We start from the raw sequence: 12,308 nt of genomic DNA on the forward strand, positions 1-12,308 counted from the left end.
TAACAGTGGGTACAGTGCTGGTGGGGACGGGTCTGTCACTGTATAACACTGGGGTACAGTACTGGTGGGGACGGGTCTGTCACTGTATAACACTGGGGTGCAGTACTGGTGGGGACGGGTCTGTCACTGTATAACACTGGGGTACAGTACTGGTGGGGACGGGTCTGTCACTGTATAAAACTGGGGTACAGTACCGGTGGGGACGGGTCTGTCACTGTATAACACTGGGGTACAGTACTGGTGGGGACGGGTCTGTCACTGTATAACACTGGGGTACAGTACTGGTGGGGACGGGTCTGTCACTGTATAACTCTGGGGTACTGTACCGGTGGAGACGGGTCTATCACTGTATAACACTGGGGTACAGTACTGGTGGGGACGGGTCTGTCACTGTATAACACTGGGGTACAGTACTGGTGGGGACGGGTCTGTCACTGTATAACACTGGGGCACAGTACTGGTGGGGACGGGTCTGTCACTGTATAACACTGGGGTACAGTACTGGTGGGGACGGGTCTGTCACTGTATAACTCTGGGGTACAGTACTGGTGGGGACGGGTCTGTCACTGTATAACACTGGGGCACAGTACTGGTGGGGACGGGCCTGTCACTGTATAACACTGGGGTACAGTACTGGTGGAGACGGGTCTGTCACTGTATAACACTGGGGTACAGTACTGGTGGGGACGGGTCTGTCACTGTATAACACTGGGGCACAGTACTGGTGGGGACGGGCCTGTCACTGTATAACACTGGGGTACAGTACTGGAGGGGATAGATCTGTCACTGTATAACACTGGGGTACAGTACTGGTGGGGACGGGTCTGTCACTGTATAACACTGGGGTACAGTACTGGTGGGGACGGGTCTGTCACTGTATAACATTGGGGTGCAGTACTGGTGGGGATGGATCTGTCACTGTATAACACTGGGGTACAGTACTGGTGGGGACGGGCCTGTCGCTGTATAACACTGGGGTACAGTCCTGGTGGGGACGGGTCGGTCACTGTGTAACACTGGGGTACTGTACTGGTGGGGACGGGTCTGTCACTGTATAACACTGGGGTACAGTACTGGTGGGGACGGGTCTGTCACTGTATAACACTGGGGTACAGTACTGGTGGGGACGGGTCTGTCACTGTATAACACTGGGGTACAGTACTGGTGGGGATGTGTCTGTCAGTGTATAACACTGGGGTACAGTACTGGTGGGGACGGGTCTGTCACTGTATAACACTGGGGCACAGTACTGGTGGGGACGGGCCTGTCACTGTATAACACTGGGGTACAGTACTGGAGGGGATAGATCTGTCACTGTATAACACTGGGGTACAGTACTGGTGGGGACGGGTCTGTCACTGTATAACACTGGGGTACAGTACTGGTGGGGACGGGTCTGTCACTGTATAACACTGGGGTGCAGTACTGGTGGGGATGGATCTGTCACTGTATAACACTGGGGTACAGTACTGGTGGGGACGGGCCTGTCGCTGTATAACACTGGGGTACAGTCCTGGTGGGGACGGGTCTGTCACTGTGTAACACTGGGGTACAGTACTGGTGGGGACGGGTCTGTCACTGTATAACACTGGTGTACAGTACTGGTGGGGACGGGTCTGTCACTGTATAACACTGGGGTACACTACTGGTGGGGACGGGTCTGTCACTGTATAACACTGGGGTACAGTACTGGTGGGGACGGGTCTGTCACTGGAGAACACTGGGGTACAGTACTGGTGGGGACGGGTCTGTCACTGTATAACACTGGGGCACAGTACTGGTGGGGACGGGCCTGTCACTGTATAACACTGGGGTACAGTACTGGAGGGGATAGATCTGTCACTGTATAACACTGGGGTACAGTACTGGTGGGGACGGGTCTGTCACTGTATAACACTGGGGTACAGTACTGGTGGGGACGGGTCTGTCACTGTATAACACTGGGGTGCAGTACTGGTGGGGATGGATCTGTCACTGTATAACACTGGGGTACAGTACTGGTGGGGACAGGCCTGTCGCTGTATAACACTGGGGTACAGTCCTGGTGGGGACGGGTCTGTCACTGTGTAACACTGGGGTACAGTACTGGTGGGGACGGGTCTGTCACTGTATAACACTGGGGTACAGTACTGGTGGGGACGGGTCTGTCACTGTATAACACTGGGGTACAGTACTGGTGGGGACGGGTCTGTCACTGTATAACACTGGGGTACAGTACTGGTGGGGATGGGTCTGTCAGTGTATAACACTGGGGTACAGCACTGGTGGGGACGGGTCTGTCACTGTATAACAGTGGGTACAGTGCTGGTGGGGACGGGTCTGTCACTGATAACACTGGGGTACAGTACTGGTGGGGACGGGTCTGTCACTGTGTAACACTGGGGTACAGTACTGGTGGGGACGGGTCTGTCACTGTATAACACTGGGGCACAGTACTGGTGGGGACGGGTCTGTCACTGTATAACACTGGGGTACAGTACTGGTGGGGACGGGTCTGTCACTGTATAACTCTGGGGTACAGTACTGGTGGGGACGGGTCTGTCACTGTATAACACTGGGGCACAGTACTGGTGGGGACGGGCCTGTCACTGTATAACACTGGGGTACAGTACTGGTGGAGACGGGTCTGTCACTGTATAACACTGGGGTACAGTACTGGTGGGGACGGGTCTGTCACTGTATAACACTGGGGCACAGTACTGGTGGGGACGGGCCTGTCACTGTATAACACTGGGGTACAGTACTGGAGGGGATAGATCTGTCACTGTATAACACTGGGGTACAGTACTGGTGGGGACGGTTCTGTCACTGTATAACACTGGGGTACAGTACTGGTGGGGACGGGTCTGTCACTGTATAACACTGGGGTGCAGTACTGGTGGGGATGGATCTGTCACTGTATAACACTGGGGTACAGTACTGGTGGGGACGGGCCTGTCGCTGTATAACACTGGGGTACAGTCCTGGTGGGGACGGGTCTGTCACAGTGTAACACTGGGGTACAGTACTGGTGGGGACGGGTCTGTCACTGTATAACACTGGTGTACAGTACTGGTGGGGACGGGTCTGTCACTGAATAACACTGGGGTACACTACTGGTGGGGACGGGTCTGTCACTGTATAACACTGGGGTACAGTACTGGTGGGGACGGGTCTGTCACTGTATAACACTGGGGTACAGTACTGGTGGGGACGGGTCTGTCACTGTATAACACTGGGGTACTGTACCGGCGGGGACGGGTCTGTCACTGTATAACACTGGGGTACAGTACTGGTGGGGACGGGTCTGTCACGGTATAACACTGGGGTAAAGTACTGGTGGGCACGGGTCTGTCACTGTATAACACTGGGGTACAGTACTGGTGGGCACGGGTCTGTCACTGTATAACACTGGGGTACAGTACCGGTGGGGACGGGTCTGTCACTGTATAACACTGGGTACAGTACTGGTGGGCACGGGTCTGTCACTGTATAACACTGGGGTACAGTACTGGTGGGGACGGGTCTGTCACTGTATAACACTGGGGTACTGTACCGGCGGGGACGGGTCTGTCACTGTATAACACTGGGGTACTGTACCGGCGGGGACGGGTCTGTCACTGTATAACACTGGGGTACAGTACTGGTGGGGACGGGTCTGTCACTGTATAACACTGGGGTACTGTACCGGCGGGGACGGGTCTGTCACTGTATAACACTGGGGTACAGTACTGGTGGGGACGGGTCTGTCACGGTATAACACTGGGGTAAAGTACTGGTGGGCACGGGTCTGTCACTGTATAACACTGGGGTACTGTACCGGTGGGGACGGGTCTGTCACTGTATAACACTGGGGTACAGTACTGGTGGGGACGGGTCTGTCACTGTATAACACTGGGGTACAGTACTGGTGGGGACGGGTCTGTCACTGTATAACTCTGGGGCACAGTACTGGTGGGGACGGGTCTATCACTGTATCACACTGGGGTACAGTACTGGTGGGGACGGGTCTGTCACTGTATAACACTGGGGTACAGTACTGGTGGGGACGGGTCCGTCACTGTATAACACTGGGGCACAGTACTGGTGGGGACGGGCCTGTCACTGTATAACACTGGGGTACAGTACTGGTGGGGACGGGTCTGTCGCTGTATAACACTGGGGTACAGTACTGGTGGGGATGGGTCTGTCACTGTGTAACACTGGGGTACAGTACTGGTGGGGACGGGTCTGTCACTGTATAACACTGGGGTGCAGTACTGGTGGGGGTGGATCTGTCACTGTATAACACTGGGGTACAGTACTGGTCGGGATGGGTCTGTCACTGTATAACACTGGGGTACAGTACTGGTGGGGACGGGTCTGTCACTGTATAACACTGGTGTGCAGTACTGATGGGGATGGATCTGTCACTGTATAACACTGGGGTACAGTATTGGTGGGGACGGGCCTGTCGCTGTATAACACTGGGGTACAGTACTGGTGGGGACGGGTCTGTCGCTGTATAACACTGGGGTACAGTACTGATGGGGATGGATCTGTCACTGTATAACACTGGGGTACAGTACTGGTGGGGACGGGTCTGTCGCTGTATATCACTGGGGTACAGTACTGGTGGGGATGGGTCTGTCACTGTGTAACACTGGGGTACAGTACTGGTGGGGACGGGTCTGTCACTGTATAACACTGGGGTGCAGTACTGGTGGGGGTGGATCTGTCACTGTATAACACTGGGGTACAGTACTGGTCGGGATGGGTCTGTCACTGTATAACACTGGGGTACAGTACTGGTGGGGACGGGTCTGTCAGTGTATAACACTGGGGTACAGTACTGGTGGGGACGGGTCTGTCACTGTATAACTCTGGGGTACAGTACTGGTGCGGATGGGACTGTCACTGTATAACACTGGGGTACTGTACCGGTGGGGACGGGTCTGTCACTGTATAACACTGGGTACAATACTGGTGGGGACGGGTCTGTCACTGTATAACACTGGGGTACAGTATTGGTGGGGACGGGTCTGTCACTGTATAACACTGGGGTACAGTACTGGAGGGGATATATCTGTCACTGTATAACACTGGGGTACAGTACTGGTGGGGACGGGTCTGTCACTGTATAACACTGTGGTGCAGTACTGGTGGGGATGGATCTGTCACTGTATAACACTGGGGTACAGTACTGGTGGGGACGGGCCTGTCGCTGTATAACACTGGGGTACAGTCCTGGTGGGGACGGGTCTGTCACTGTGTAACACTGGGGTACAGTACTGGTGGGGACGGGTCTGTCACTGTATAACACTGGGGTACAGTACTGGTGGGGACGGGTCTGTCACTGTATAACACTGGGGTGCAGTACTGGTGGGGACGGGTCTGTCACTGTATAACACTGGGGTACAGTACTGGTGGGCATGGGTCTGTCAGTGTATAACACTGGGGTACAGCACTGGTGGGGACGGGTCTGTCACTGTATAACAGTGGGTACAGTGCTGGTGGGGACGGGTCTGTCACTGTATAACACTGGGGTACAGTACTGGTGGGGACGGGTCTGTCACTGTATAACACTGGGGTGCAGTACTGGTGGGGACGGGTCTGTCACTGTATAACACTGGGGTACAGTACTGGTGGGGACGGGTCTGTCACTGTATAACACTGGGGTACAGTACCGGTGGGGACGGGTCTGTCACTGTATAACACTGGGGTACAGTACTGGTGGGGACGGGTCTGTCACTGTATAACACTGGGGTACAGTACAGGTGGGGACGGGTCTGTCACTGTATAACTCTGGGGTACTGTACCGGTGGAGACGGGTCTATCACTGTATAACACTGGGGTACAGTACTGGTGGGGACGGGTCTGTCACTGTATAACACTGGGGTACAGTACTGGTGGGGACGGGTCTGTCACTGTATAACACTGGGGCACAGTACTGGTGGGGACGGGTCTGTCACTGTATAACACTGGGGTACAGTACTGGTGGGGACGGGTCTGTCACTGTATAACTCTGGGGTACAGTACTGGTGGGGACGGGTCTGTCACTGTATAACACTGGGGCACAGTACTGGTGGGGACGGGCCTGTCACTGTATAACACTGGGGTACAGTACTGGTGGAGACGGGTCTGTCACTGTATAACACTGGGGTACAGTACTGGTGGGGACGGGTCTGTCACTGTATAACACTGGGGCACAGTACTGGTGGGGACGGGCCTGTCACTGTATAATACTGGGGTACAGTACTGGAGGGGATAGATCTGTCACTGTATAACACTGGGGTACAGTACTGGTGGGGACGGGTCTGTCACTGTATAACGCTGGGGTACAGTACTGGTGGGGACGGGTCTGTCACTGTATAACACTGGGGTGCAGTACTGGTGGGGATGGATCTGTCACTGTATAACACTGGGGTACAGTACTGGTGGGGACGGGCCTGTCGCTGTATAACACTGGGGTACAGTCCTGGTGGGGACGGGTCTGTCACTGTGTAACACTGGGGTACTGTACTGGTGGGGACGGGTCTGTCACTGTATAACACTGGGGTACAGTACTGGTGGGGACGGGTCTGTCACTGTATAACACTGGGGTACAGTACTGGTGGGGACGGGTCTGTCACTGTATAACACTGGGGTACAGTACTGGTGGGGATGTGTCTGTCAGTGTATAACACTGGGGTACAGCACTGGTGGGGACGGGTCTGTCACTGTATAACAGTGGGTACAGTGCTGGTGGGGACGGGTCTGTCACTGTATAACACTGGGGTACAGTACTGGTGGGGACGGGTCTGTCACTGTGTAACACTGGGGTACAGTACTGGTGGGGACGGGTCTGTCACTGTATAACACTGGGGCACAGTACTGGTGGGGACGGGTCTGTCACTGTATAACACTGGGGTACAGTACTGGTGGGGACGGGTCTGTCACTGTATAACTCTGGGGTACAGTACTGGTGGGGACGGGTCTGTCACTGTATAACACTGGGGCACAGTACTGGTGGGGACGGGCCTGTCACTGTATAACACTGGGGTACAGTACTGGTGGAGACGGGTCTGTCACTGTATAACACTGGGGTACAGTACTGGTGGGGACGGGTCTGTCACTGTATAACACTGGGGCACAGTACTGGTGGGGACGGGCCTGTCACTGTATAACACTGGGGTACAGTACTGGAGGGGATAGATCTGTCACTGTATAACACTGGGGTACAGTACTGGTGGGGACGGGTCTGTCACTGTATAACACTGGGGTACAGTACTGGTGGGGACGGGTCTGTCACTGTATAACACTGGGGTGCAGTACTGGTGGGGATGGATCTGTCACTGTATAACACTGGGGTACAGTACTGGTGGGGACGGGCCTGTCGCTGTATAACACTGGGGTACAGTCCTGGTGGGGACGGGTCTGTCACTGTGTAACACTGGGGTACAGTACTGGTGGGGACGGGTCTGTCACTGTATAACACTGGGGTACACTACTGGTGGGGACGGGTCTGTCACTGTATAACACTGGGGTACAGTACTGGTGGGGACGGGTCTGTCACTGTATAACACTGGGGTACAGTACTGGTGGGGACGGGTCTGTCACTGTATAACACTGGGGTACTGTACCGGCGGGGACGGGTCTGTCACTGTATAACACTGGGGTACAGTACTGGTGGGGACGGGTCTGTCACGGTATAACACTGGGGTAAAGTACTGGTGGGCACGGGTCTGTCACTGTATAACACTGGGGTACAGTAATGGTGGGCACGGGTCTGTCACTGTATAACACTGGGGTACAGTACTGGTGGGGACGGGTCTGTCACTGTATAACACTGGGTACAGTACTAGTGGGCACGGGTCTGTCACTGTATAACACTGGGGTACAGTACTGGTGGGGACGGGTCTGTCACTGTATAACACTGGGGTACTGTACCGGCGGGGACGGGTCTGTCACTGTATAACACTGGGGTACTGTACCGGCGGGGACGGGTCTGTCACTGTATAACACTGGGGTACAGTACTGGTGGGGACGGGTCTGTCACTGTATAACACTGGGGTACTGTACCGGCGGGGACGGGTCTGTCACTGTATAACACTGGGGTACAGTACTGGTGGGGACGGGTCTGTCACGGTATAACACTGGGGTAAAGTACTGGTGGGCACGGGTCTGTCACTGTATAACACTGGGGTACTGTACCGGTGGGGACGGGTCTGTCACTGTATAACACTGGGGTACAGTACTGGTGGGGACGGGTCTGTCACTGTATAACACTGGGGTACAGTACTGGTGGGGACGGGTCTGTCACTGTATAACTCTGGGGCACAGTACTGGTGGGGACGGGTCTATCACTGTATCACACTGGGGTACAGTACTGGTGGGGACGGGTCTGTCACTGTATAACACTGGGGTACAGTACTGGTGGGGACGGGTCCGTCACTGTATAACACTGGGGCACAGTACTGGTGGGGACGGGCCTGTCACTGTATAACACTGGGGTACAGTACTGGTGGGGACGGGTCTGTCGCTGTATAACACTGGGGTACAGTACTGGTGGGGATGGGTCTGTCACTGTGTAACACTGGGGTACAGTACTGGTGGGGACGGGTCTGTCACTGTATAACACTGGGGTGCAGTACTGGTGGGGGTGGATCTGTCACTGTATAACACTGGGGTACAGTACTGGTCGGGATGGGTCTGTCACTGTATAACACTGGGGTACAGTACTGGTGGGGACGGGTCTGTCACTGTATAACACTGGGGTGCAGTACTGATGGGGATGGATCTGTCACTGTATAACACTGGGGTACAGTATTGGTGGGGACGGGCCTGTCGCTGTATAACACTGGGGTACAGTACTGGTGGGGACGGGTCTGTCGCTGTATAACACTGGGGTACAGTACTGATGGGGATGGATCTGTCACTGTATAACACTGGGGTACAGTACTGGTGGGGACGGGTCTGTCGCTGTATATCACTGGGGTACAGTACTGGTGGGGATGGGTCTGTCACTGTGTAACACTGGGGTACAGTACTGGTGGGGACGGGTCTGTCACTGTATAACACTGGGGTGCAGTACTGGTGGGGGTGGATCTGTCACTGTATAACACTGGGGTACAGTACTGGTCGGGATGGGTCTGTCACTGTATAACACTGGGGTACAGTCCTGGTGGGGACGGGTCTGTCACTGTGTAACACTGGGGTACAGTACTGGTGGGGATGGTCTGCCACTGTATAACATTGGGTACAGTGCTGGTGGGGACGGGTCTGTCACTGTACAACACTGGGGTACAGTTCTGGTGGGGACGGGTTAGTCACTGTATAACACTGGGGTACAGTACTGGAGGGACGGGTCTGTCACTGTATAACACTGGGGTACAGTACTGGCGGGGACGAGTCTGTCACTGTATAACACTGGGGTACAGTACTGGTGGGGACGGGTCTGTCACTGTCTAACACTGTGGTACAGTACTGGTGGGGATGGGTCTGTCAGTGTATAACACTGGGGTACAGTACTGGTGGGGACGGGTCTGTCACTGTATAACACTGGGGTACAGTACTGGTGGGGACGGGTCTGTCACTGTATAACACTGGGGTACAGTACTGGTGGGGACGGGTCTGTCACTGTATAACACTGGGGTACAGTGCTGGTGGGGACGGGTCTGTCACTGTATAACACTGGGGTACAGTACTGGTGGGGACGGGTCTGTCGCTGTATAACACTGGGGTACAGTACTGGTGGGGATGGGTCTGTCACTGTATAACACTGGGGTGCAGTACTGGTGGGGATGGATCTGTCATTGTATAACACTGGGGTACAGTACTGGTGGGGACGGGTCTGTCGCTGTATAACACTGGGGTACAGTACTGGTGGGGACGTGTCTGTCACTGTATAACACTGGGGAACCGTACTGGTGGGGACGGGTCTGTCGCTGTATAACACTGGGGTACAGTACTGGTGGGGACGGCTCTGTCACTGTATAACACTGGGGTACAGTACTGGTGGGGACGTGTCTGTCGCTGTATAACACTGGGGTACAGTACTGGTGGGGACGGGTCTGTCACTGTATAACACTGGGGAACCGTACTGGTGGGGACGGGTCTGTCGCTGTATAACACTGGGGTACAGTACTGGTGGGGACGGGTTTGTCACTGTATAACACTGGGGTACAGTACTGGTGGGGACGGGTCTGTCGCTGTATAACACTGGGGTACAGTACTGGTGGGGACGGGTCTGTCACTGTATAACATTGGGGTACAGGACTGGTGGGGACGGGTCTGTCGCTGTATAACACTGGGGTACAGTACTGGTGAGGACAGGTCTGTCGCTGTATAACATTGGGGTACAGTACTGGTGGGGACGGGTCTGTCACTGTATAACACTGGGGTACAGTACTGGTGGGGACGGGTCTGTCACTGTATAACACTGGGGTACAGTACTGGTGGGGACGGGTCTGTCACTGTATAACACTGGGGTACAGTACTGGTGGGGACGGGTCTGTCACTGTATAACACTGGGGTACAGTACTGGTGGGGACGGGTCTGTCACTGTATAACACTGGGGTACAGTACTGGTGGGGACGGGTCTGTCACTGTATAACACTGGGGTACAGTACTGGTGGGGACGGGTCTGTCACTGTATAACACTGGGGTACAGTACTGGTGGGGAGGGGTCTGTCGCTGTATAACACTGGGGTACAGTACTGGTGGGGACGGGTCTGTCACTGTATAACACTGTGATACAGTACTGGTGGGGACAGGTCGTTCACTCCTTGATCACCATAAATATTGTTGATATCACAGATTTGGTAACAGTCTCTATCACTGAGATCTGCCACTGGGTTTCACAGATGTTCTGGACGCAGGAGAAATGTTTCTCACTAAAGTGTTAAACTTGATCGGATCTATTGCAGTGGAATGAGTGACAACTCGCGTTTGGACCTCCAGCACCTACCTGCCACACGAAGAGCATCCTTAAACTGGCCCAGAGATTCTGCAAAGTCCCTGACCCTCTCTGTCAGCTCCATGCTGGCCGGGGCGCGAGAATAACCCCAAGGTCCCGGGGACGAATGATTCTCCTTGCTCGCTCTCATCCAACTCCCTTCCATGGCTTTTCCAGCACTGCCCAGCTCCTGGGGAGAGAGCCAGGGTCGCATCAGCCCCAGAGGTGGGGGTGAGGGCGGCAGATCCAGAGGTAAGAGCCCTTCAGTCCTGGGACTTCCTGCAGACAATTGCCAGCCCCATTGATAAATTCCTCAGGACCAAAGTCACAGGGAAGTCATCACCACTTCCAGTAACCAAACCTTCACCAATTCCAGCCTGTCTGCAGCAGGAGGGTTTAAAAAAAATAAACAGCTTCTCAGGAGCTCAATAGTTCCACGTTTATAAAAATAAAACAAGTCTTGATTTTGTTTGAAAAGTTAAGGAAGGCTTCACGCCAAAAGGTTTCCAGACTTTGTCACTGGTGCATCCTCGTCATCTCTCCCCGATCCTTTCTTCAACAGAATAGCAGCTCCGAACTTGTGGAAGAGTTTGGCTGGGTTAAAAAAAGTTTCATTCACCTGGAAAACTTTTGCATGAACTTTCTCAAAGTTCTGATTTGAACGCATGGCTCTCTCTCTCTCTCTCTGCTTGCATTCCACTCGGGTCTGATTCCCATGGAGCGGCTTCGGGGACAAGTGACCAGGGAACTTTCCCAAACACCTGAGATTGCAGCTGTCCCAAGCTTTGCGCCTTCCAGGGTGGTTAAAGGAAAAGGCTCCCTCTCTCTCTCTCTCTTTCCCACTCAGCCGACTCAAATGCTTCTGGGAGCACTGCTGCCCTCTGCTGTCCGGCCTCAGCATCTCACCTTTCCTCGGTCAAGGGCCATTGATCTGCTCCGACCTGGCAAGGATTCCCCTCGCACTTGTGCTAAAGGGGCCTTTTGCAAAGTCTGCAACACTGGGCTGGTGAATGACTTGCATTTGTAAAGCGCCTTCCACGACCACTGGGCGCCTGAAAGCGCTTCACAGCCAAGAAGGTGTGAGAATCATAGAATTTCTACAGTGCAGAAGGAGGCCATTCGGCCCATCGAGGCTGCACCGACCCTCTGAAAGAGCTCCCTCCTTAGGCCCACTCCCTTGCCCCATTTTCTGTAATACCACCTTTGGACACTAAGGGGCAATTTTACCTGCGCGTCTTTGGACTGTGAGAGGAAACCGGAGCACCCGGAGGACACCCGTGCGGTCATGGGGAGAACGTGCAGACTCCGCACAGCACTGTTTGTTTTTAATATATTTATTCAATTTTCAACAAAAACACTCCAAACAAAAAAAAAGAATAAAGCACAAAACAAGCAAAAATTGTACATGAGATTT

The 12,308-nt window shown here is 54.2% G+C and overlaps 1 protein-coding gene across 1 annotated transcript in view; it reads right to left on the reverse strand.

The window, feature by feature from the left end:
• The window catches only part of gmip (GEM interacting protein), a 205,276-nt gene extending 193,591 nt beyond the window's left edge, over positions 1-11,685 (reverse strand). The window contains exon 1 of the mRNA XM_072491209.1: positions 10,907-11,685. Within this exon, the coding sequence (XP_072347310.1) occupies positions 10,907-11,108 (202 nt within the window). The 5' untranslated portion in view covers positions 11,109-11,685. The remainder of the gene's footprint in view (positions 1-10,906) is intronic.
• Between the last annotated feature and the right edge of the window lie 623 nt (positions 11,686-12,308).

Source organism: Scyliorhinus torazame, chromosome 27 (genome assembly GCF_047496885.1).
Source record: "Scyliorhinus torazame isolate Kashiwa2021f chromosome 27, sScyTor2.1, whole genome shotgun sequence".
Classification (NCBI taxonomy): Eukaryota; Metazoa; Chordata; class Chondrichthyes; order Carcharhiniformes; family Scyliorhinidae; genus Scyliorhinus; species Scyliorhinus torazame.